Source organism: Callithrix jacchus, chromosome X, assembly GCF_049354715.1.
Source record: "Callithrix jacchus isolate 240 chromosome X, calJac240_pri, whole genome shotgun sequence".
Taxonomy (NCBI): domain Eukaryota; kingdom Metazoa; phylum Chordata; class Mammalia; order Primates; family Cebidae; genus Callithrix; species Callithrix jacchus.
In genome coordinates, this window is record NC_133524.1 from 69,531,512 (window position 1) to 69,557,736 (window position 26,225).

Here is a 26,225-nt window from a genome sequence, read left to right on the forward strand (position 1 = left end):
TTAATGATGGGAGTCTGTGGCTTTTGCCATTTTCCAGAGAAATCTGAGCTCCCAGATCATAGGATCCTTCTTCGGCCCTATCTGTCTATTACACATGGGCAGGAGGGCAAAGGAATGGCCTTAATGGGTCAATTGGATTGAAGCTAGAGGGTGGGTGGGGGTGGTTTTAGAGTTGGTGAAGTGTGTGCCATGTGGCCAGGGATGTGCCTTTAGACTTGGATGTGCATGTGGCAAGGAGGCTGCACAAGGGTCTGATCAGTCTCTCTTCCAATGTCCCCAACCAGCCCCTGTATGCCATGGTGTTCCTGGAATCTTAGGTGAATGAGACCAGGTACTCCCAAGGAGATAGCCACAGTGGTGCTGGCAGCAGGAATTCAGTGAACAGCCTCCTTCACCCTCCCTTCTCCTCCCATCCCATCCAGCTCCTTCCCAGCTAGCCACCCACAACCCCACCATGAGCCTCAGAATTGCTAAAGGGACATCAGACCATACTACACATCATTAGATCTCAATGAAGAACACCTCTAGTTGGCCTGTCTCTTTGCAAGTAACTTTATTTTTATTTACAACAGAATTGGTGGCTTTATTCCTCCATCTTTAGGGACATTTGGGATCAGCAGCTAGATGGAAAGTCCGAAGTGAAGTCAAACTCATTCTGCCCCAGCCACAGCTCCGGAAGCTCATTGGCTCGGTCCAACCCCAGTTCCACCACCAGCGACATCAGCACCTCCTCATCCACTGGGTCCGAATCGATGATAGCAGGGCTCTGGGCACCAGCAGAAGGAGAGAGTGATCCCGCCCCTCCCACCGCCTGAGCCCCCAAGTCCCAGTTTTGCAGGGGCCCTGCCTCTCCAGGTTGGCCCGGAGTGGCGTCAGCCATCCCATGATACTGGCTATTAAGTTTCTGCAGCTGCATACTGGCCAGCAAGTGAGGGGCAGGGTTCAGGTTGAAGGATGGGGATTTAGAGGGAGGGGTGGCAGGAGGAGAGCCTACTGGCGATCCCGAGGGACTAGTGGGAGCCCCACTGGCCTTGCTTCCATTTGAGGCTACCCCAGGGTAGTGCAGAATGGCCACTGCTTTGCGATCTTTCACCGCAAGGTTAGAGTAGGCCACGGCGCTCATCTCTTGGTTGGCATCCTAGAAGACAGATAAAAGCACACCACAGTAACCCTGCTTCTGTCTTGTCCTTCACCATTCAGCAGATTCATTTGGGGCTAGAGGTGGAGAGGTAGCAAGAGGACCCCCTTGAGGCTCCCAGCTCAAGCATGCTTTTGCTGCCATGGCTCTGAGTACTGAGGCCAGACCCCAGTTCTAGTCCTGGAGCACGTGACATCATAAGTGGGTTCACTGCTTTCAGCTCCTTCCCCATAGCCTCCACCTCACCATCCTAAAAATGGCCCCTCTTGTCCCTCTTCTCAGCCTCACTTTAATCTCTTCAGCAGAGTGGTTTTGCTCCAGTTCGATTTCTCTGCTCTCTTCCCTGCCATCTTTCAATACCCCTAGTGGGTACAATCCAACCACATTTAGGCAGAAGCTGTTCTCATTCTCCCCAGAGATAGCCTTGTTGTCTCCTCTCTGCTCAAGAACATTGGGTAACACACCTAGGAAGGCCTGGCCCATGACCCCAGAAAATTTGTCTTTCCCTGCCTCATCTGTAAAATGGCAAAAATTACCTCCTTCACAGGTGAGGTGCCACCCTTGACATCAAGTGCAGGCCTTGAAGTTGTTGGCATTTCAGAGTCTTGGCAGAAGTTGGATAAATTGTCAGAAGATGATGCTGCCAGCTGGAGCTCTTGTGCTGCAAGTGAGGAAGAAGTGGTGGTAAGGGCAAAAGCCTTCACTGACCAACAAGGTACTAAGCAAAGCGTGAAGCAGAACAATGCCACGCAGCTATGAGGCAAGGATGGTGACTGGGTTACAGCCAAGACTAGAGATCACCTGAGCACAGGGAGGAGACCAAGCTAGAACTTTTGCCTGAGGTAGGAAAGGTGCTCAATTTGGCCAGGTGCCCAGGCAGCCACCTACCCATATCACCAAGATGGACACCCTGCTTCCTCATTCGAGGGACTTCACAGTCCCAAGTTGTATGTGTGGGGGTGAGGGTGGCACTGTTACTGGTTTGAAGGACAGAAATGTCCTTGAGTAAGTAACATATTTTCTCAATGGGCTACTAGCATCCGGGCTGGAGAGTTGGTGCCTCCACTGGGACTGGGCGAATGTGGGAAGAAGGTAGAGCAAAGAAGACCTAGAAAGCTAGAGGTTGCAGCACAGGGAAGGAACAAGTCCCCAGTGCAAATGTCATGAAGCTCCAAAGAATATCCTTGGGCATGGCTGTGAGAAGCCAGGCTGATCAGGGTGGTCTGGGGGCCCTGAGGCAGCTGGAGCCAGAGAGAAGCTAGGAATGTCTCACTTTCCTCCATGTCTCAAGCCCCCTCCAAGACAGCCCCAGCATTGGGCTTTCCTAGGATGCCTGCTGCAGAAACCTGAGTCCAGCCATTCCCATCTATAGTGACAGGTGAGGCATGGAGATTCAATGGCTTTTTAGACAAGTAGCAGCAGTTCTGGGAGCAGGATCTAGCACCCCTATGCCCACATGCCTCATCTGACCACTGGCTAGGTAATCATACCTAGCTGGATTCAAATGGTATCTAAAGAAGTGATTCCCTGGCTCAAGTGCCAAAGGATAAGGGAACAAGAGCAAAAGAATACCCCCAAACCAGAAAATAAACAAACCTCTGAAAATCTCAACTTATTTTCCTAGACACCTGTTTACAAATAAGAAAAAATGTCCCATAGCCAGGCACAGTAGCACCCTCCTGTAGTCTCCGTCACTCAGGAAGCTGAAGTGGGAGGATCACTTGAGCCTCGGAGTTTGATACTAGCCTGGGCAACATAGTGGGACTCTCTCTCTCTCTATCTTTTTTTTTTAAAGCCCCATATATTCTAGCCTTCGTGATCAATTATGGATGTAGAATTTCTTATTTATAAATACCTCTTGGTTCAAAGAATCTTGAGGACCTTAAAAATAGTCTCCAATCTTTCCAAGGAGGCTAGAATTCTCCATGACACTCTCCACCCCCCAGTGGTTATTAAGAATCTGCTCAGACACTTCTAGAAAGTGGCCACTTACTATCTCTCCGTATAGTCTTTGCATTGCTTACTTGGGTGGATGGGGGGCGGAGGGAGAAAAAATAGAGAAACGGGTAAACATTTTTTTAAAACATGAGGAAAATATATCAGCTGCTGGGTCCCGCGTCATTGCTTGATTGAAGCCCTGCTCCTTCTCTGAGGCAACCTTAGAAAAATATTTCAAAAGCGAGTGATCACCAGACAAGAAGCCTAACACATGTCGTCTTCAAGAGCCCTAGTACCATCAGTATCAGGCAATTTTCCTGTCCTAAGAAAAATGTCTGGGGGCCCTGTCCATGTTTTCCCAATGCTATCCAGCCTTTCCTCTCCTTTATGCCGCCTGGTACCCGAATGTACAAAAAGAATAAAAAATAACAGGAGTAGCAGCAACAACAGCAAAACCAAAAGGGAAGCATTAGGAAAAGAAAAAGAACGAGGAAAAACTATCTCTATTCTGCTGTCAGTTCGTGGGGGAAGACCATTTTACCGCATCTCTCCCTTCAGGCCGGGGGCTCCTCCAGAAGAGACCCTGCGTCCATTCAGATCTTTAGCCTTCCATTACTGACCAACCACCCACCCTGACCCCCAGCCTGAGTCTGTGCTTCACAGGCGCTCAGTAAGTTGTTGAATGCGTCTGAAGAGGCAATCGCATTTCGATCGGCATCCCTGGCTCTGCTTCCCCGGTTTTCTGTCCTCCGTCACCAACCTCTAGTCCGTTCGAGGGCAAAACTTGGTAACGTGGAAATGTCCCAGCCCGCTCTCCAAGCCGGGAGCTGACCACTGCAAAACGGGCTGCGAGAGGCGGCTGGGAAACCTAGAGCAACAAGTGCCTCCCCGCCGGCTGGTGCCTCGCGGCCCCCCGGCCACCAGTTCCCAGTCCCGCCGCCCGCTCTTCGCTTCAGGCATTCCCTTGGGCAGGCAGCCCCCTCCCGCCTAGACAGGGGTGGGAAGGGGAGAGGAAAACCAGAAGGGAGAGAGAGGCAGGTGGGGGCCTCATCTTTAACCTGTTGGGGGACCAAAAGTTAAAATGGCACCAACCGGATGGTTCCATCTCGATTGCTATTTTCTCACTCAGAAGGAGAAATTTAAAAATCCAAACAGCACTGCGGCTTGGCTTGGACGCGTTCTAACCAGACCAGTCAGTTTCGCCACCTGAAAACTAAAGGCCGGTTGTTTGCGGACAGCTCGGCTGCCCTCCTCGCCGCATCCCAGATGGAACCGCGGAACCGGGGGCAGCCGGGAGCATCCTGCACGGCGGGCGCGAGCACCCAGGCCACCGGGGCACTGAGCGTCCGTTCCCGCAAGTGCTGGATCAGGAACTGATCGAAGAGACAGGATGGACAGGCAGGAAGGGGCGCGGGGTGTCGGCCTCGGCGAGTCCGGGGGCCCGCTGCGTTTCCGCGAGCGGGGGCGCACTCCGGCGCCGGCAGCAGCCACTCCCGCGCCTCATCAACACTTAGCGCCTGCTGAGCATCCGACGCGGCCGCAGGCTGAGCCTACTCGCTAGCCAAGCCGCCTGCGGTCAGCGCTAAAATCCCGCTACAAGAAGAGTGAGAGAGGCTCGGAGAGGTGCAGTAACTTGCCCAAGGTCACAGCGCTAGAAAGTGGCGGAGCCGGGATTCGCAGCCAGGTCTCTCTGACTCCAAGTCCGGAGCTCTGCGAGGCAGGGACTCGGCGCGCGGCTCGGCCGCTCGCGTTTATAGGGAGAGGGGTGTGCGCGTGGGTGTGTGTGTGTGGGCGTGTGTCGGGGGAGGGGAGAGCTGAGGTCGACTGGGCAGCAGAGGCAAGTTGTCCAAATTCACTAACTTCCATCCCGCAATTAACGCTGAACTCGGCCCGAAAAGCCCCTTTTGCCTCCATTCCCCGAAGGAAACCTGAGCTTTGTGCAGCTCCGGAGCCGGAGCTTCCAGATGCGGTCCGGGCGATTAGGAAAGTCGGTGGAAGCCAAGCTGGAGAAAGCGCGGGCGCGGGGAGAAAAGGTTCTGCCGTCTCCCCGGGAGAAGCGGGCGCCTGGCCCGGCTGGCCGGCAGGCGGGCGGGCTGGCGAGCGAACCGGCGCGCTGGCTGGCGGGCGGCAGCAGCGGCCCCTCGCCCCCAGCAGAGTAGCTTTCCAACAGAAAACAAGTCTCCACAGAACCCTCCGGCCCGCCTGGCGGCCACCCGCTCCCCACACAGCTCCCCACACCCGCTACACGGGAGTCCTCGGCCCCGCCGCCCAGCACGGCGCCCAGCCCGGCGGCCCGGCTTACCTCTGCGAAGCCGCCTGCCCTGGAGAGAGGGAAGCGCGGAGCTCGGTGAGCCGCAGGAGAGGCGGCGGAGCCCCCAGCCCCTGGCACGCACGCCGCCACCGCCACCGCCGCCGCGAGCCGGTCGCGCTCAGAGCCCGCGGCCGCGCCGGTGGCCACCCGACCCCGAGGCGCCTGGGAAAAGCCCGCACCGCGCCGCGCAGCCGCTGCACCGCACAGTGCCACGCCAAGCAGCTCCGGCCTTAGCCGGTGCCCTCCCGCCCGCCCGCCCGCGGTTTCGGCGCCGGACTCCGGGGCGGTGGCGGTGGCGGTGTCGGCCACCGCGCTCCCTTCCCGGCGCGGGGGACCCGGCTCTCAAGCCCCCATTGCAGCCCGGAGAGCCCTGACGCACACGCACACGACAGCAGACTGGCCTTGGCTAGGAATCCCAGGAAGGACAGACCCTTTTTTTCCCTTTTTTTTTTTCTCCCCCCAATTTCCACGTCTTTATAACCGGCTTAGGGCATTATTAGCACATGTCCTGGCTCTTGGGCGAGTTGGTGGCAAAATCTGAACTGGATACTCACGGAGGGCCCGCGCGAGTGTTGTGCAGTCCTCTTCTTTCTCTGTCCTCACCGCGAACTGCCCCTCGCCGGCGGGCTACAGGAGGGCAGCCGGGCAGAGCGAGCTTCCTCTCGGCAGCTCAGCGGTGCCCCTTCTGCAGCTGTGCCGCCGGGAACATTTTTATAGCAGTGGCTGCCTTGTGTGGCCCTTTAAAGGCGCTCAAGCTGGTGCAGCCACCCCGGATCGTGTGAAAGCGAAGGGCCGGCTGGGGAACGGAGTCCACGCGGCCCCGCGGGTCCTGCAGCCCTGTGGACCGGCCACGGCTCCCGGGTTGGGGCTGGGGAGTCCTGGCTGTGGGCACCCCTCGCCCAGAGCCCTGGCCGGTGCCCGGCTTCTAAAGCTGTCGGGGGCCAGGGCCGGGGACACCGGCTCTCCCCACCGACCTGCGTGGACTTGCCCAATAAATTCCACTTAGTAATTTCACTGAGGCAAAGGAGAGCCGTTAGTGTCTGTTTTCTGACCTAAATCTAGCGGGGAGCCAAAGCGGGCTTCGGGGGTTTTGGGAGAGAGCTGTGGGCTCAAGGAGTGACCTGGAATAGAGGTCTAAGGCACACGGGACGGGGCATGGTCATTAGTTTTCTGCGGGGCTTTCTGCGGGGCTTTGTATCCTGTCTGCCTTTTGTGGTGGGGCAGGGGGTGGCTGTACTATCTCATTCGTTTAACAGCTGAGGCTGGGGGTTCCTTTTCCTCTTAAAGTTGCCAGATTCTGCGCAGAGTCGCATGGAGGGCCTAAAGGGCAGTGGTGGCTCTCCTCGAAGTCCTGAGCTGGGGTTGCGTTGGAGGGTTTCTGCTCTGTGGTCATCCAGAGCAGGAAGCTGGCAAGATGCGACGCGGAGAAATGCTACTCTCCCGGACCGTGGGGCTAGGTGCAGCTCAGGAGGCTCGCTGAAAAACCAACAGCCGGCAACAGGATACGAAGAGCTTGCACCAGAATTCGTGGAGATTCCTTCTGCCTTCCTACGATGCCAGGTTCTTTTACTATGATTATATAATCATTCGCGTCTAGCAAGAATAACATTTTGCATTTGGAGTTCGTCTTCCTTGGATAGAGATGTCTTACAAATCCTTACTGGAAAGAGGTCTGGGTCTTCTCCCTTATCTCAATTCGTGTTCTCTGTGGCCAAGAAATTCCCACCATACCTCTCACGGGAAGGTCATCAGGATTACCTATTACCGCCCCCTCGCCACCGCTGCACTTTTTCTGCTGCCTTTCAGCAACAACTACTCAGTTTACACTGTTTATAAAACCTGTTCTTTAAGAAAAGGTCCTGAGGTTAAAAAAAAAAAGCGGGGTGGCGGGGGGACAGGGAATGTCACGAAGTCATTTTCCCTATGTATGTGTTTTGTCTTCTTAATTGGATTTGAAGACCTGTAGGTCTCTTTTTCTTTTCTTTTTCATTTTCAGTAGCGCCAAGTGCCCTGCATTTGCTCTTCTAACAAAGTTCTGTTTGTTGACGGACTAACCGGCTTACAGACACAAAGATGGGAAGCAAACGGAGAGACTGATCAAGGCCCTTCCTCGACATCTGGAGGAAGCTTGGACGAGTGCCTCGGTCGCTAGGTAAACCCATTCCCCAGCCCCTAAAGCTGCCTTGCACGGCCCCAGTCTTTTCACCTATCCTGTCCCAACACAAACCTCGGTAGCAGCCACACCACACACATCTTCGCAGCACTTTCTCACTTTGCTTGCAAGATTGTGGGCCCTGCCTAGTCTCCCTCTGATAAAAGGCGGGACCTGTTGGCTCCCTAAAGCCTTACTGCAAACCTCGTGTGAAATACACCCTCAAGTCCTCTTGGTGTTTGCCTGAGATAAAAAAAAAAAAAAAAAAAAAAAAGTTTCTGCGAAAACTAAGTGGTGGAGGATGAGCGACTCTAGCCTTTCGAATAGTGCATTAGTATTTGACCCACCCTCCCGGTCAGTCCTGGCTTGGCTCCGGAGTGGGTCTGGCAAGAGCGGCAGCGTCTCCGCTGCAGGCTCCGGATCCGGGAGGTGTGGATCCGCCCTCCATCTATTGGATGGCTCCCAGGCCAATTGTTAGAAAGAGGCATGTGTTCATCTCGGCTTCTGGAGTGTCTCCCGAGCAGTTGCTCAACAGCCAGCCCCCTCCCCCATCCGGACCATTGAAGGGCAGAAAAAGGAGCGCCCTCCGCCACATTTCTCAGTGCCCACTTGCCAGTAAGGGCCTCCCCACTGGTGACTTCCTGTCATCTCCACTGCTCATTCTGGGGAACAGGAAAGAGAGAGGCTTCAAGCACTCAGTTTTGGAGCACAAAAGCCACCCCTTTGCTTTTTGGGGAGATGGGAGAGGAGGTTAGTTGAAGAGGATAAGAGGGAGCAAAGGAGACATTTGCATTTCTCGGCAAAAATGCTCTGATCACTGACTTCCCCGTCGGCTCCAAAAGAGCTCAGAGTTCTCCGCTGAACTCTTATCTTCAACTTAGCAACTAGACCGCGAGCTTGCGAAGCGGGGAGAGCACAGGGATGGTCACCCACCGAGAACCTCTGTGCGCCAGCGCTGGGCCTGACGTTCCCCATCCATCATGTCATTTAATTCCCAGTACAGCCCTGGGAGGTAGGGTTTACCAAAGATGAAACAGAGCCTCGGAGAATTGCCCAAATTCACATAGCCAATTGGCTGGGTGTTTGAATCCGGGTCCGGCTGGCTGCAAAGTTTTTACCGTCAGCCCTAATTCCCCCTGCCTGGGAGGGTAAGGAGGCTGTCTAGAGTGCAGGTTCAGGGGTCAGTCGGCCTGGGTTTAAATTCCTACTTTGCCATTTGTTAGCAGCGAGGCCTTAGACCACTGGCTTCATGCTTTGGGCTTCAGTTTTCCCATCTGTTAAATGGGAATAACAATGGGACCTACTTTGTGCGGGTTGCTTAGCCTGATTGGTGCCCGCAGTGTAGTAAATGGCCAATAAATGCTGTTATTGTACTCGGCCTTCTGATTATTTTCCTTTTGCCTCCCATCCCTGCCTCAGTTCACACACTTCAGGTTCAGTAATACTTGCTGACTGATTAATGTAAAAATCAGACTGAGAGGGGATGAAGGAGGTCTATAAACTCAGGAAGGAGAGAGAGAGAGAGAGAGAGAGAGAGAGAGATTGAGAGAGAGAGAGAGAGAGAGAGAGAGAGAGAGAGAGAGAGAGAGAGAAATGCAGATTTCTTCTTAAAATCCCACCCTCCAGAATCAAGGACTGCCTGCAGCCATATGACAGGAGTAAATTTGGGACCAAAAAAAGGTGACCACTTTTTATAGGTCAGCCTATAAACTTACAGAGTGGTCTCCAGAAACATATACTCAATATGTGTATAGAAAAAACTTAAAAAGAGACTGGGCACGGTGGCTCACTCCTGTAATCCCAGCACTTTGGGAGGCCGAGGCAGGCGGATCACGAGGTCAGGAGATCCTGGCCAACATGGTGAAACCCCATTTCTATTTTTTAAAAAATACAAAAATTAGCCTGGCGTGGTGGCAGGTGCCTATACTCCCAGCCACTGGGGAAGCTGAGGCAGGAGAATCGCTTGAACCCGGGAGGTCAAGGTTGCAGTGAGCCGAGATCATGCCGCTGCACTACAGTGTGGTGGTGGAGTGAGACTCCATCACAAAAAAAGAAAAAAAAAAAAAAAAAAGAAAAAACTTAATAAGCACAAGTTTTCATTCAAGAATATTTACAGCAGAATTGTTTATAATAGTGAAAAATGAAATGGAGCCTAAATGTCTATGGCAGTGTCCCTTGGTACCTTGACACTAAGGAAAAAAAAAATCTGATTTTGAAAACTCTTATTCATAGGAAACTATTCATAACAAAATATGAAATTAAAAAATGCTGGGTACAAAGTTGCATAAATATGATGCCAAGCTGCAAAGGGCACAAAGGGAACAAAATTAAATACTCACTATGTTTCCAATTGTGTATGAATATGTACAGAAAGCAATGGTCAGGCAAATACTGAAATGGTAACAGTTCCAGTAGAGTCGTAGGATTATGAGTGATTTTTTTCTATTTTCCCCATATTATGCAATATTATTCTTATAAGTAAATATGAATTTTTTCTTTGTTACCAGTTTAGCCCTTTGAAGGAGTAAATATGAGTTTATAGCTAATAAACATCGTAAACATTGTATTCCCACTTTTTAAAAAATATATATGCATAGAAAAAAATCCATAATTTCACCACTCAATTATAATCACTGTTAACAATTTTTGGTGTTAACAGTGATTATAATTGAGTGGTGGGATTATGGATAATATTTTTCTTTTACTTTATTTTTCTGCAATATGATTATATTACTTTATTACAATTAAAACAGCTTCATAATTTGAAAAGTGCATAATCAGTAAGATCCCACTTGGGTTAAGAGTATGAATGTAAATTGAAAAAATGAGAAAGAAGTGTACTAAAATATTAACAGTTTTTATATTAGGTGGTAAGGAATTATGGGTAATTTCCTCTCTATTTTTTGTAATCTGCTTTTATTATTTTTACAATTAATATAAAATATACCTAAAAATAACATATACAATATGATCCCGCTTTTGTCAAAAACCAATATGTATATAGAAAAAGATAATAAACTACTCCAAAATGTGGTAGTCTCTGGGTGGTAAGGTTATGAGTGATTTTTTTTGTGTGTGTGTGATTTTTGTTTTCTCCTTCATATGTGATTTCTTCATATTCCAAATTTTCTACAATCGTGATGTTCTTTTAGTTATGAAAAAAGTATAAGGCACTTTGGTACTGAAGTTTTTATGGAAAAAAGAGCATGTCTGGGATTTGCTTTAAAACATTCCAGTTGGGGGTAGGGAGAAGTGGATGGGGGATATAGATTAAATAAGATAATAATTGTTGAAGATGGCTTCATTATAATGTGTTTTTTTTTGTTTTGTTTGAGACAGGGTCTCTCTCTGGCACCCAGGCTGGAGTGCAATGGCGTGATCTTGGCTCACTGCAACCTCGCCTCCTGTGCTCAAATGATTCTCCCACCTCAGCTTCCAGAGTGGCTGGGACTACAGATGCGTGCCACCATGCCCAGCTAATTTTTTGTATTTTTGCATTTTTTGTATTTTTTTTCTCTTTTTGTAGAGATGGGGTTTTGTCATGTTGCCCTGGTCTCGAACTCCTGAGTTCAAGTGATCTGCCTGGCTCGGCCTCCGAAAGTGCTGGGATTACAAGCGTGAGCCACCACATCTGGCCCTATATTGTGTTCTTTACTCATGTATATGTTTTAAGATTTCCATAATAAATCTTTTTTACAACCATTTTTCATATACATTATGTCTTTTAATCTTATGCTACCCCTGTGTGGTCAGTTATCTCCATTTTACGGAAAATTGAGATTCAAAGAGATGAAGTCACTTGCCCTGTAACACAACTGGGAGGCAAGAATGGGTCTCCATAGTCCAGTTGCAATTCCAAGAGCCCAGGGCTCTTCTACATATCCCAGTTGCTGCTGCTCTTTAAAATAATTAAAAATAATTAACATTTTGTCTGATTATAAATGTAATTGTTCACTGCACAGAATTTACAAATAACAAGCACTAGGAGGAAAGCATAATAATCAACCCAACTGCATCCTAGTTAACCCTCTGGTGTCTGGCCAAGCAGACTTCATCTCAGTTGCCTCTTACTTCGGAGGTATTATGTGCTGCAAACATCTCCTCAGTAAGAGTAGTTAGTCTTTCCTGATGGGCTATTGAGTGAAGCTGCAACTCTTTGGGGCCCCTGTCATGTGTGGAGTCCCGGGAGATGGTGGGTTCTAACTGCCCCCACCTGCCCACCTGCATTATTTCCCAGTGTCCCCTTTAGATACTTCAGCCTGGACCACAGTTCTCCTTCCCTATATCTCTCCTTTCCTGATACAGTCATAAGGAATAGAAATCCATTAGGGGAAGTCCTGGTAGCCCTTTTTTCCTTTTGCTGCATGTGGAGACTCTGCGCAGAAGCCCCCTTAGAATCCTGTGAGTCTGCAACCACTCTGAGTATGCCTGTGCCTCCATTTCCCCATCTGGAAGATGCTAGTGAGAATAGCAGACCGGTTGGCCTCTGCCAGAGAGTGATGAGCTAATGTCTGTAGCGCTTTCCAGCCCCTAGAAGCAAGGTGCTGGAGCCTTCCTGGCTCTGCTCCTGCCCCTGCCAGCCTGAGTGAGCGCCTAGGCCTGGCCGCCCCACGTGGAGGGAGCGGCCGCATTCCTCTGACCCAGGCCAGCAGGCTTGGACAGGCACTCATTTTTGCTTCTATGTCTAAAAAAAAGGAAGAAGAAGAAAAGAAGAGAAGATGAAGAAGGAGGGGAACAAGATCAGTTACTAGGGGAATGGGCCTGGAGAAATAGAAAATTGAGAAGAGAGCAGAGCGATCACAAGTTATCCTCGGGCACCCCAATCAGCTTCGTAGATTCTAGCCCTGGTTTCCTGTTTACACATGGGGTGGGGAAGTTTGGAAAGGACCAAGAATTGGGTCTAGTTGAATTGATTCCCTACTTGATTTCCTGTTATTTATGCCTAACAGAAAAAACACAAATATACAGACAACTCAGGCCACCTGGCCTCTTGAATCCTTAGGGGCCATCTTCACAGCTCTGCCCACTCCAGCCTTCAGGGATATCATTTCAGTGTATGCCCCTTCTCTGTGCCCCCTTCTAACATTCAACTTCATAAGAACGCTAGCTAGTCAACACTGTCATCCCCATTTTAGGGAGAAAGGCACAGAGAGGCACAGAGAGGGGAAACAAGCCCAAGATGGCACAATGGGTAAGTGGCAGAGCTGGGATTCACAGCCAGGTCTGACTCACTCCTGAGGCCAAACACCCACTAGGCTACTTGCTCCCCTGTTATCTGTGCCCACACTTTCTTCTGGAATGGATGCTTCACCACACCCATTGCAGTAAATGGTCAACACATATGGCCAGAACTGATGCGTGGCCCAGGTCGAAGGAGACGTCTTGAGGGAGGTTTCCAGTTAGCGGCTGGGGCAGTAATCTCCAGGGATGAGGTGCAGGTGGGAGACAGCAGCAGCAAAGATGACTCTGAAAACTGTTACCCAGGGAGAAGCCCGGGGTTCAAAGGCAGGGAGGGAGAGAGGTGCTGGTGTAGGGGAGAAAGAGAAGCAGCAGCAGGTCTGGCCCTGGGCTGTTTGGGTGTCAGCATTGAGGCTGGAGGCCTTGGGAAGGTGTGAGGCTTTGTGGGGGAAGAGAAACTCTGCTTTAAGCATGTTTAGTTTAAGCTGTTGGCAGAACATCCAAGTGGAAATAGCTCACACACAGCCAGGAATATAGGACTGGAAAGAAAGTGAGGTTGTGTCAAAAAGAGCAATCGGCAGGATGACTTTCAGCCAAACTGTGGGGAAGTTTCCCCTGCCTCTCTCTGTGGCACAAACAGGGGCTTTCTCCTCAAGGGGCTTGGGGGATGCTGGCTTTTCGCTGCAGCCATCCCTGTGCCCTCTCCAGCCCCTCCATCCCAGCACAATCATGGACACGTGCTTCAAATATTTAAAGGGCAGTGTGAGAGGATCTCAGTCCATAAATTTCCCCATGCCAGGGAGTGACAGGGGCCTCATCTCACAATGCTAAATACATTTTGGCTACGCCTCAAGCATGCCAGGCCTTCCCTGGTTTCACTTTAGCTTCTAGAACATGAGCCTTTGGGGTCTTGTTTGCTCTCCTTTTTTAGCCACATGCCATTGTCAGGCCAGCACAGTGTCCCCCAGCTTACTTTATCCTTAAAAAGGTGAGACCACTTCAGTCTGGCCCTGCTCCCTGCAGCAACAGGCTGAAACTGCTTCCTTGGCTTAAGCCCTGAGAGATTTGGCAGCCCTTTGCCCTGAGTCTCATCTCCACGCTAGGGGCACTTCCCTGGACTCTCCTTTCTTGGGGCCCAGCCCTCTTATCCTCCTAATCCCATCTCCGCTGAGGCCTCACACTTCCATTCATCCATGGATCCCACTTTGCCCTCAATCAGAGTCTCCACTGGCATGGAGAAGTCTCCCAGCTTGGACCATTGGCCCCTATTGCCTCTCTTGGCCCTTAACTTCCGGGCTGGGGGGCTAGCCTGGACAAACATGGCTGAGTGACTGTGGTCAGGAGTCATTTCGCATGCACAACCTGGGGGATTGGAAAGATTTCCACAGATCTCCACAGCCAGAGACTTGTCCCCTGGGGACAAGATCAGAGCTGGAGATGGATTAAGAATCTGGGGTATCTCAGGGGGTCAGGGTGCCAACTCTGCCGCCAGGCAAGCAGAGAGGACCACAGGCCTGGTTACCCAAGGTAGCACTTTCCTGCCTAGATGCAGGGAGAGTGCCTCAGCTAGTGCCTACAGTCTCCTTGTACTAATTACAAAAAGGTGCCTCCTCTGGGAGGAGTAATTAGAACCAACCCTCACCCCTGGGCCCATGGCTTTGCCAGAGGAACACAAGCTGAATTTCAAGGCACAACCTGCACAAACAGACTTTGAGGCCTTGCAAAGAGATGAGTCTGGGTCAATGCATGGCTTTCTTAGGTTTCTGCAGTGGCCTAGCACCCCTGAGTATACCACCTTCTTCCTACTAGCTCTGAATAATAACATCAGTGGGAATGGTCGCTGAACACTTATTAGGTGACAGATCCTCTCTGTTCTTAGTGCTCCGGGCTTATTCTCTCATTAAATACTCCAACAACCTCAGATGTTAAGTCAGTACTATTATTACCTCATCCCTATTTTACTGAAAGCGAAATTAAAGCACAGACATATTAGGCAGCTTGGCAAGGTTATACACCTTGTATGTTTTGGGCCGAGAATCTTAGCCAGGCTGACTGGTCCCAGAGCCTCTGCTGGTGACCACGGGGCCTCACTGTCCCCTAAGTAATGCTCATTGCCAGTAGGGACTTGCCCCTTATAGTTCAAAAAGGCCTTTCCCATCCATGAGCAAAGTCAATTACCACACACCTTCCTCACTCCTTAGAATGTTGTCACTGTTACTATCAGGTCTTCCCTGATCAGTTTTTTTTTTTTCCCCTGAGACAGAGTCTTGCTCTGTCGCCCAGGCTGGAGTACAGTGGCGCAATCTCAGCTCAATGCAACCTCTTCTTCCTGGGTTCCAGTGATTCCCCTGCCTCAGCCTCCTGAGTAGCTGGAATTACAGGTACGCGCCACCATGCCCAGCTAATTTTTTGCATTTTTAGTAGAGACGGTGTTTCACCATGTTGGACAGGCTGGGTCTTGAACTCCTGACCTCAAGTGATCTGCCTGCCTTGGCATCCCAAAATGCTGGGATTATAGGCATGAGCCACGGTGCCCAGCTCCTGATCACATTTTATAGAAAAAGGAAGGAGGCTTGGAGAGGTGAGATGGATGGCTTTGCTGAGGTCAAATAGCCAGGAAGTGAGGATGCTGCCATTTGAATCTGTTCTTCCCAGTTCAATCTTTCTTTCCCCACTCTGATTGTGTACCCCGCCTCCCTGCCCTCAGGTTCTCACCTTTCCTCAAAACTGAATGTCAGAGCTGGTAGGGACTGGAGAGATGACCTCATTTGAATTTGTCACTCACTGTTATAGAAGAGAAAGTTAGTGCTGTATTGATACCTGGTTGGACTGGAGTCAGAGGAAAAAAGACAGACCCGAGCAGAAAGAAATGTATTCATTGCAGAGAGACAAGAGAACCAATGAGAGGGAGAGAAAGATAATGATGGCGGGGTGGGGTAGAGAGAAAGAATACGCAGATGCCTGGGAAGAAAACAAGATAAGGAAAAGAAATCAAATGAGAACGAAAAAGGCCCAAAGTGGAGTGAAGGCATAAGTGACCAGCCATCTGGAAGCAGCACTGAACTTGGCGGGGGCGTGTTTGTGAAGCAGGGGAGCTGGACCAACAGGTGTGAGGGCGCAGCTGCAGCCAGCCAGGAACTGTCCAGGCCCAACGCCCAACCGGAAAGAAGGCATGGCCCCCGAAAGAGACCTCTCAATGGAGATTTTGGCTGCAGGAATACAGGAGGAAGCTGCCCTCTCCTAGAGGCAGGGTAGACCCTCAGTAGGTCCAAGGTGGGGGAGCTTGCCTCTGAGCAGCTCCTGGGGTTCTGGGGGAGGAAGCTTCCCATGGCCTCTCTTTGGACTTCTCTTGCATTTTTTCAAGCCTCTCTCAAGTGTGACCTTTGGAGTCTGGAATATGGATGATGCTCTGCTGTGTTTGAATCTCAGGCTGCCTCATCCTGGCCTTGAATGGTCTGAGGGGATTAGTAAATGCCAATTCGTGCTACCAACAGCTGAAACCCAACAGGAATAGATTGGGAGAGGAAAAGAGCCGCCAGACCCAACTGGCCACTCTCCATCTCAGCTCCAGGTGTGGTCTAGTCTGATAGTGAGAGCACGGGGCTCCGTCATCAAACTGACCCTGGTTCAAGTCCTGAAGCTGCCACTTCCTAGCTTTATCTTTGGGCAAGTGACTTTGGCTCTTTGGGCCTCAGTTGCCTTACATGTTGGGTAGGGGAAAGTAAGAATGCCTATGTCATGAGGCTGTGCCAGGGTTGAATGACATAATGTCTATGGCTATAAACTCTTTTTTTATTGCATTTTTGGTTTTGGGTTACATGTGAAGAACATGCAAGATAGTTGCATAGGTACACACATGGCAGTGTGATTTGCCGCCTTCTTCCCCATCACCTATATCTGGCATTTTTCCCCATGCTATCTCTCCCCAACTCCGCCCCCCCCCGCTGTCCCTCCGCTATTTCCCCCCTACAGATTCCAGTGTGTGATGCTCCCCTCCCTGTGTCCATGTGTTCTCCTTGTTCAACACCCACCTATCAGTGAGAACATGCGATGTTTGATTTTCTGTTCTTGTGTCAGTTTGCTGAGAATTATGGTTTCCAGGTTCATCCATGTCCCTACAAAGGACATGAACTCATCGTTTTTGATGGCTGCATAATATTCCACGGTGTATATGTGCCACGTTTTCCCAGTCCAGTCTACCATCGTTGGGCATTTGGGTTGGTTCCAGGTCTTTGCTACTGTAAACAGTGCTGCAATGAACATTCCTGTGCATGTGTCCTTATAGTAGAATGATTTATAATCCTTTGGATATATACCCAATAGTGGGATTGCTGGTCAGGCTATAAACTCTTAAGTGCTGTACACATGTGAGTAATTACTCTTCCCTGACTCCTCTTCCCTCCTGCTTGGGTGATGGAGTCAGCCTTTCAATCTGAGTCCAGTTCCAAGCCTGACTTTACCTCTTTGGCTCTGTTTTCCTCATTGCCACATATGACTGTGTGGGAAGTCAGACCTCCCTGACCCACTGGGGTGGGCTAGAGCTGGCTATTCTTCCCACACAGTTTTTCATTCAGGCCACAAATTTGAGCTGAGCCCCTACATGGCCCTTCTTCAGTCACCAAGGCCTCAGAGGGACCAAGGCACCGCCTTGACCCTCAAGGAGTTCCCAATATACTGTGGGAGATAGAAAAGCAGACATTAAAGTGAAGTGGGAGATAGGAGGTGACATCCGAGCTGAGGATCAGCATTCCCCAGGTATTGAGGACAGCATGGGCAAAGGTGCTGATGGGAGCCAGGAAACAGCACAGGATGGGGTCTGTGAGGCTGCAGGAGCCAGACTGGGATGCCACATTAAGAAATTCAGCCTTTATATTGTGATCACTAAAGGTGATGTGGGCAGATAAACATGGAGCCTAGTACAGTCAGTTACTCAGTAAAGCACGCTCATTGCCTTTACTTTCTCTCTCCACCTTCCGTCCCCACCATTAAGCAAGCGAGTCGGCCCTAGGCTTCCTGGAGGGCTCCCAAGTCTCTGCCCTGAGCATGACCCAAAAGAACTCTTGAGCCCCATGTTTCCCTGCACATTTTCCCAAACTCAGTAAATGACATCTCTGTTCACCCGGTTTCTCAGGCCAAAACCCTTGCTTTCATCTTTTTCTTTCTCTATCCGGCTAGATGCAACTAATTAGCAAATTCTGTCGGCTGTTTTTGAAATACAGCCAGAGGCCAAATGCAGTGGCTCACTTCTATAATCCCAATACTTAGGGAGGCTGAGGCAGGAGGATTACCCAAGGCCAGGAGTTGGAGACCAGCCTGGGCAATGTAACAAGATCCAGGCTGTAAAACATAAAAATAAAAGAATCAGCAAGGCGCAGTGGCTCTTGCCTGTAGTCCTAGCTACTCGGGAGGCTGAGGCAAAGGGATCACTTAGGCTGAAGAGTTCAAGGTTACAGTGAGCTGTGATCATACCACTGCACCACAGCCTGGGTGACAGAGCGAGACTCTATGTCTAAAAAAACTTTTTCAAAAAGTGCAGCCACAATCCAAGCCACTCTTCACCACCTCCATAGCCACCACCCTGGCCTGTGTCACTCTCATCTCTTCCCTGTAGTCATCCTCAGACCAGTCCCTTTGCTCTCTAGCCTCTGGCTCCTGTTCCCTGCGCAGCAGCCAGAGGGGACCTGTCCTCTGCTCAGCAGTCTCAATGGCTCTCCATCCCATACAGGTTAAAAGGCCAAGTCCTTACAGTGGCCTGTGTCACCTGAGCCTTCCTACTTCTCTACACTCATTTCCTCTTACTTTACCCTCATTCCCTCAGCTTCATGCACATTGGCCTGGCCATTTCTTGGATATGACAAGGCAGTTCCTGTCTCAGACTCTGCATTTGCTGTTCCCTCTGCCTGGGACACTCTTTCTCTGATGGCCACCTGGCTAGCCAGTCAGGATTTTGCTCACTGTCACCTCCTCAAATGGGCCTTCCCTGCGCACCCTCTCTAAAATAGCAGCGCTGTACCACTCAGCTTTTATCTTGTTTGATTTTCTCCATAGTACTTACCACTGCTTGCCATGTTGTCTTTATTCTCTGACTTTCTGACTAGAGTGAACACTTCATAAGAGCAGGGATTTCGTTTTTTGAGACAGGATCTTGCTCTATTGCCCAGGCTGCAGCGCAGGGGCATGATCATGGCTCACCACAGCCTGACCTCCTGGGCTTATGCAATTCTCCCACCTCAGCCTCTCGAGTAGCTGGGACTACAGATATGTGTCACCATAGCCGGCTAATATCTTTTAAATTGTTTTGTAGAGATGGGTCTTGCTATGTTGCCCAGGCTGGTCTTGAATTCCTGGGCTATAACGATTTTCCTGCGTCGATCTCCCAAAATCCTGGGATTACAGGCATGAGCTACTGCACCCTGTAGCCTTTTAAGCCTCCAGTAACCCCAGGATAGTGCTATGGGGCTAACTGGTGGACGCCTTTGGAGAAAGCATCCCAGTCTGGCAGGAAAGCTGGAGAGTAGTGAGTGGTGCCTACCAGCTTGGGAGTGTAGTAACCCAGAGAGGAGGGCCACAGCTTGGAGGTGAGGAAGGGCAGATGAAAAGTGCTAGATACAGGGAATCAGTAGGCCTTAGGAAATGGCAGTACCCATCCACTTTCCCCGCCAGTCTACAGCTGGGATTTTGTGGTTTCTCTTCAGCATGTTTCCTTTCACAAACAGACGTGCAAATTAGTACCACTCGCCAGCTCACCCCTCATTCCCACTCTTATTCTGCCTTTATCTTCACTTTCAGTTTATGCAAACCCATGCCCTCCATGCTGCCCACAGAGAGATTTCCGACAGGGAATTTAAAAAGGCATTTAGGTGGCTTTTGGGAGAAGATACATTAGGATTGCACTGTATGTCTAGAGCTAGCCTGAGCCCCTGGGAACATTAGGACGGGCTCATAGTCACTGCTATTTCCTTTAGTTCCTCACAGCATTTACTGAGGTCCTACTACATGCCTGTCATGAGTGCTGGACCTGAAGAGATGAGAAAGGTCAATGAGTTTATCAAAGAGACAGATAACTAAATAATAACTTACTATTAAGGATCTAAAAACATGCCTAACTCACTAATGAAACAAAAAATGAAAACTCAAACAATGAGATATTTTTACTTTTTAGGTGAGCAAAGATAAAGTTGTAGGGAGGGTATAGGGGCAGTCACATTCACACAGCTTTAGTGGGACTGTGAATTGGGACAATCCTTCTGGGAATCAAAACCCATCATCTCTTTTGTTTGTTTTAGGTTCCATGCCCTTTGCTGGACAGTTAGGGCATGTAACCCAAAACAAAAGAGATGATGTTCCACTTCTACAAACTTATCATGAGGAAATAATGCAACAAATGTGCAGGGGCATAGGTAAGAGGATCTTCATTGCAATTTATTTTAGGTGAATTTCACACAATGGGAAATTAGCAGTTTTACCCAAAACAAAGAAAAGATAAGTGTTTGAGGTGATGGAAGTTCAACTTTTATATATCAATTAAAACATAAAAAAGTTGATTAACCATTTTGAAGTGAACAATTCAGTGGCATTTGGTACATTCACAATGTTGTGTAATCACCAGCGCTATCTGGTTCCAAAATATTTTTATTACTCCAAAACAAAACCTGTAGCCTTTAAGCAGTTACTCCCAATTTCCCCCTCTGCCCAGGCACTGGTGACAGCCAATCTGCTCTCTGTCTTTATAAATTTGTTTATTCTGAGGGTTTCATGTAAATAGAACCATACAATATGTGACCTTTTATGTCTGGCTTCTTTCACTTAGCATAATGTTTCTGAGTACTGTATCAAGTATCAGTGCTTCATTCCTTTTTAAGACTGAATATCCCCTTGTATGCACATGTCACTATTGGTTTATTCATTCATCCATTGATGGGCATTTATTTGGATACTGTGGCATTTATTTCACTGCCTTTGGCTATTGTGAATAGTGCTGGGATGAACATTCATATACAAATACAAATGTTTCACTTGTTGAGCAGCCACCAAACTGTTTCCCACTGCAGCTGTACCATTTTACATTCCCACACCAATGTACAAGGATTCCAGTTTTGTTTTTTTTTTACTTTGAGACTTTTACTATTCATATTGATCGCTATATTTCTCAACATCTTTTTTTTAGGAGAACTCATTATTATGTTTATTAAAGGTTAATTTTTGTTCAAACAATTTCAAAACACTTACAAAATTATCCTTTTTTTCATATTTTAAAAAAGTGACATTGTTTTATTGCTATCCGCAGGTGGGGCCTGCATGAGGTGGCTGGTGTGCTGGGCTCAAGGGTAATGTGTGGACTGTGGAGATGATGACAGAAAGGCTGGAAGGAAATGGGGTGGGTTTGAAGGCCAGGCCTAAGGGGTCCTCAGGTCCGCTTCTGGGAAGAGACAGCCTTGAGGAAGGAGTCATGGCAAGCCATAGCCAGGCCACCAGTCAGATTCAGGAACTCTGAGAAATCCAGCTGCCCATCACTGCTGGTGTCCAGTTTCTTCATCATGCAGTCAAGGACACCGGGGTCCTTCTGGTTCTTTGTGAAGGCAGCCAGTTCTCTATTCATGAAGCTCAAGAACTCCGTCTTGGAGAGAGTGTAGTTGTAACCATCTTTTCCAGCATACTTCTGGAAAACAGCAATCAGGGACTCGATGCACTGCTCAGTCTCTGTAGAGCTGGAGATTTTTGCCATGTTGGAGCTGAGCGAGGCACGCGGGAGGCTGTGGCTGGGAGCGGTGCTGAGAGCTCTGGGCGCGCGGCGTGAGGGTCTGGAGCCTCTCCCCGACCCACCTATTCTTTTTTTTTTTGAGACGGAGTTTTGCTCTTGTTACCCAGGCTGGGGTGCAATGGCGCCATCTCAGCTCACTGCAACCTCCGCGTCCTGGGCTCAGGCAATTCTCCTGCCTCAGCCTCCTGAGTAGCTGGGATTACAGGCACGCGCCACCATGCCCAGCTAATTTTTTGTATTTTTAGTAGAGATGGGGTTTCACCATGTTGACCAGGATGGTCTCGATCTCTTGACCTTGTGATCCACCCGCCTCGGCCTCCCAAAGTGCTGGGATTACAGGGGATTCCAGTTTTTCTACATCCTCATTCACACTTGTTATTTTCTGTCTTTGATTACAGCAATCCAAATAGGTATAAACTGACAAATGGTTGTGGTTTCGATTTGCAGTTCCCAAATGACTAATGATGTTGAGCATCTTTTTTGTGTGCTTGTTGGTCATTTGTATATCTTCTTTGCAGAAATAACTTGTCATGTTCTTTGCCTTTTGTTTGAGACAGGGTCTTACTCTGATGCCCAGGTTGAAGTGCAGTGGCGTGATCATAGTTCAGTATAGCCTTGACCTCCTGGGCTCAAGTGATCCTCCTGGCTCAGCCTCCTGAGTAGCTGTAACTACAGGTGCATGTAACCAAGCCTGGCTAATTTTTTCATTTTTTGTAGAGACAGGGTCTCTCTATGTTGACCAGGCTGATCTTAAAATCCTGGGCTGAAGAGATCCTCCCACCTTGGCCTCCCAAAGTTCTGGCCTCTTTCACTTTCTTGATAATGTTCTCTGCAGCAAAAAAGTTTTCAACTTTGATGAAGTCTAATTTATTTATTTTCTTTTTTGAGACAGAGTCGCACTCTGTTGCCCAGGCTGGAGTGCAGTGGCACAATCTCGGCTCACGGCAACCTCTGCCTTTCAGGTTCAAGGCATTCTCCCGCTACGGTCTCCTGAGTAGCTGGGATTACAGGCATGGACCACCATGCTCGGCTAATTTTTTGTATTTTTAGTAGAGACGGGGTCTCACCAGGTTGGCCGGCCTGGTCTCGAACTCCTGAATTTAGGTGATCCACCTCAGCCTTCCAAAGTGCTGGGATTACAGGTGTGAGCTATCATGCCTGGCAGTCTAATTTATCTATTTCTCCTTTTGTTGCTTGTGCCTTCGGTGTCATAGCTAAGAATCCATTGCTGAATCCAAGGTCACAATTTATCCCCATATTTTCTTCTAAGCGTCTTATAGTTTTATCTCATACACTTAGGTCTTTGATCCCCTTTGAACTCATTTTTGTGTATAGTATGAGATAGAGTTTCAACTTGATTCTTTTGCATGTTGAAATCCAGTTGTCTCAGCACCATTTGTTGAAGAGACTGCTTTTTCCCCATTTAACTGACTTGACATCTCTGTCCACAATCAATTGGCCATAGGTATATTTCTGTACTTTCAATTCTGTTCCATTGTACCTATATGTCTGTACTTATGCCAGTAACACACTATTTTGATTACTATAGCTTTGTGGTAAGTTTTGAAATTGGGACTCATGAGTCCTCCAACTTTGTTCTTCTTTTTTGAGATGTTTTTGCTATTTGGGGTCTCTTGATATTCCATATGAATTTCAGGATGGATTTTTCTGTGTCTTCAAAAAAATCTTTGGGATTTTCATAGGAATTGCATGCAATCTGTAGAACGCTTAGAGTAGTATTGACATCATACAATATTAAGTATTCCAATCTATGAACACAGATGTTTTTCCATTTATCTGTGCCTTCTTTAATTTCTCTCAGCAACATTTTATAGTTTTCAGTGTACAAGTTTTTTGCCTCCTTGGCTAAGTTTATTCCTAAACTTTTATTCTTTTGGATGTTACTGTAAATAGAATTGTTTTCTTAATTTCCTTTTTGGATTATTCATTACTGATGTATAGAAACACAACTGATTTTTGTCTGTTAACCTTGTACCCTGCTACTTCGCTGAATTCATTTATTAACTCTAGTGGTTGTTGTTGTGCAGTGTTTTTATTTGTAAGGCAAATTGAGAAAATTCTGAATGTTGAGCAATAGCGGACAGGTTAAACAAGTTTTGAAGCATCCATATAATAGGACCATTTCAAGCATCAGGTGTGCCTTACTTTTTGGTATGTCTGGTGCATATCATAATAGAAGATGAATAAAGTAGTTCTTTCTACATTGATATGGAAAGTTGTCCATGGCATATAATTAAGTGAAAGAAAAATCAGGTTCCAGAACAGTTTCGTTTTATTTACAAAAAAGTCAAATGGTCATATATGCATAATGCTAGCTCCATTGAGACAGGGATCATTACATAGATGTAATCCTAGTGCCTGGCATGCTGCATGGCCTATAGTAAGTGCTCAATAATATTTATGGGCCAAATGAAAAATAAATCTGGAAAGAAAAACACTAAATTGCCACTAGTGGTTATCACTGAAGCATAGGGATATGAGGAAACCATTTTCTGTATTGAAAGTTTTTACCTGAAGCATATATTGGGGGAAAATATTTCCATTGCACACACACACACACACACACACACACACACATTCTCTTACCAAGTGAGTGGTGAGGAGAAAGGCACTGTTGGCCAAAGGAGGAAGGTGCCAGGACTCCATCTGAGGTAAACAGAGGCTTGTCAGAGGCAGTCACTTTGGAGCTGGGCCTTACCAGGCTCCTTATTTTATTTTTTATTTTTTGTCCACACAGTAGCCAGAGCAAGCTTTTCAGAATGCAAATCCTATCAGACCACTCCTTGTCTTAAAACTCGGATGGCTTCTTTACCTGCAGGCTCAAGCCCAGCCTTCCCCATGTGGAACAGGAAGCCCTTTGTGATCTGGTCCCTGTTATCTTTACTTGCTGCAACTCACCAATATAGATTTTAATGTTTTATTAGGAAAATTGAAAACCACAAAACCAGAGAGACTATATAATCAACTCCCATATATTCATTCAGTCCACTTCAACAGTGATCAACGTTTTCAAATTTTGTTTTACCCATCTCCACCTCCCTCCCCGACTTCCATATACATTTTCCTCCTCTGGAGTATTTTAAAATAAATATAGAAACAGTTCACCTTTAATAACGTCTCTATATTTCTAAAATATGAGGATATAAAATATATATGTATGTAACCACCATGGTGTTATTGTACTTAACAAAATTATCAATAATTTCTTAACATAACCTGGTCCATGCCCAGTGTTTCCTCATTGTCTTAGTAACATCTTTTTACACTTGGTTTGCTTGGATACTGTCAAATATCCTGTGTTTAAGCAACACAAGCTGCTTATTGCTTCCCTAAATTTCCTGTGCCTTCTTGCCTTCATGTATTCCAGTCCCTTTGCCGGGAATGCCTCCTCCCACTCCTGGCCCAAGATTTGGCTTGAGTGTCACCGCCTGCATGTAGCCTTCATGGTTGCCCCAGTCTAGTTTGCCTGTCTCTACCCTCTGCTAATAATACCCAGAATAAGGCATTGCTTTGTCTTATTGCATAGTTCTACCATTCCCTAAGTATGTATTATGAGAGGGAGACAGGGGAGAGAGAGCGAGAATGATAAATGATAGATGATATCTGGGGATTGTCAGGGCAAGGTAGCTACTTTAGATGGGGTAGGGTGATCACAGTATTATTTATTTATTTATTTTGAGATAGAGTCTCTGTCCTGTCATACAGGCTGTAGTGCAGTGGTGCAATCTTGGCTCACTGCAACCTCCAGCTCCCAGGTTCAAGCGATTTTCTTTCCTCAGCCTACCAAGTAGCTGGGATTACAGGTGTGTGCCACCATGCCCTGCTAAGTTTTCTATTTTTAGTAGAGACAGGGTTCTGCCATGTTGGCCAGGCTGGTCTTGAACTCCTGACCTTAAGTGATCTACTTGCCTTGGCCTTTCAAAGTCCTAGGATTACAGGTGTGAGCCACCGCACCTGGCTTTTTAAAAAGTGTTTGAGACAGAGTCTCATTCCATCACTCAGGTTGGAGTGCAGTGGCACGATTTTATCTCACTGCTATCTCCATCTCCTGGGTTCAAGTGATTCTCCTGTCTCAGCCTCCCAAGTAGCTGGGATTACAGGCATGCGGCACCATGCCTGGCTAATTTTTGTTGTTGTTGTTATTTTTAATAGAGATGGGGTTTCGCCATGTTGGCCAGGCTGGTCTCAAAGTCCTGACCTCAGGTGATCTGCCAACATCAGCTCAAAGTGCTGTGATTACAGGTGTGAACCACCACGCTCGACCATATTATTACTATTTTTTGAGACAGGGTCTCGCTCCATTGCCCAGGCTGGAGTCCAGTGTTGCAATCATGGCTGACTGCAGCCCTGACCTCCAGGGCTCAAGCCACCCTCCTGCCTCAGCCTCCTGAGTAGTTGGCACTACAGGCAAATGCCACCATGCCCAGCTAATTTTTATATTTTAGTAGAGACAGGATTCTGTCATGTTGGCTAGGCTGGTATGGGACTCATGGGCTCAAGCAGTCCTCCCACCTCAGCCTCTCAGAGTGTTGGGATTACTGGTGTGAGCCTGTGGGCCCGGCCTTAGGGTATTTAATTGAGTCTGAGGACTGAATAAGGAGAAGCCAGTCTAGGGAAGAGTGGGGCATTCCAAGCAGGACTAGTGTTTGAAACAGATGAACAGTGCCCAAAAGAAAAATTAGCACTGAGGCTGGGCGCAGTGGCTCACACCTGTAATCCCAGCACT

At 48.3% G+C, this 26,225-nt stretch overlaps 1 protein-coding gene, 1 long non-coding RNA gene and 1 pseudogene across 17 annotated transcripts; 1 reads left to right on the forward strand and 2 right to left on the reverse strand.

The window, feature by feature from the left end:
- Positions 1-540: 540 nt before the first annotated feature.
- On the reverse strand, positions 541-6,074 carry CITED1 (Cbp/p300 interacting transactivator with Glu/Asp rich carboxy-terminal domain 1). 16 transcript variants are annotated; one of them, XM_078362933.1, is made up of 6 exons: positions 5,942-6,074; positions 5,379-5,397; positions 5,005-5,169; positions 4,169-4,289; positions 1,675-1,799; positions 541-1,138 (listed from the first exon to the last, which is right to left on the reverse strand). In XM_078362933.1, exons 4-6 carry the CDS (start codon positions 4,179-4,181, stop codon positions 614-616), a joined length of 663 nt encoding a protein of 220 aa, XP_078219059.1. In that variant the 5' UTR covers positions 4,182-4,289; positions 5,005-5,169; positions 5,379-5,397; positions 5,942-6,074; the 3' UTR covers positions 541-613. The 16 variants fall into 16 exon arrangements, with proteins under 16 accessions (XP_078219059.1, XP_078219058.1, XP_078219057.1 ...); XM_078362932.1 differs by lacking the exon at positions 5,942-6,074 and adding an exon at positions 5,773-5,888; XM_078362931.1 differs by lacking the exon at positions 5,942-6,074 and adding an exon at positions 5,767-5,795.
- An 84-nt stretch (positions 6,075-6,158) lies between these two features.
- Positions 6,159-11,250, forward strand: LOC108589857 (uncharacterized). The gene is made up of 3 exons (XR_013531557.1): positions 6,159-6,947; positions 7,384-7,539; positions 10,879-11,250. It is a non-coding gene; the product is annotated as an uncharacterized LOC108589857 (long non-coding RNA).
- A 9,743-nt stretch (positions 11,251-20,993) lies between these two features.
- On the reverse strand, positions 20,994-21,499 carry LOC100396168 (protein S100-A11 pseudogene; annotated as a pseudogene).
- Between the last annotated feature and the right edge of the window lie 4,726 nt (positions 21,500-26,225).

Coding starts and splice junctions, on each gene's coding strand:
- CITED1 (XM_008989479.4), bottom strand. Junction 1,139..1,674: donor GCACCTCACCTGTGAAGGAG/GTAATTTTTGCC, acceptor TCTGTCTTCTAG/GATGCCAACCAAGAGATGAG.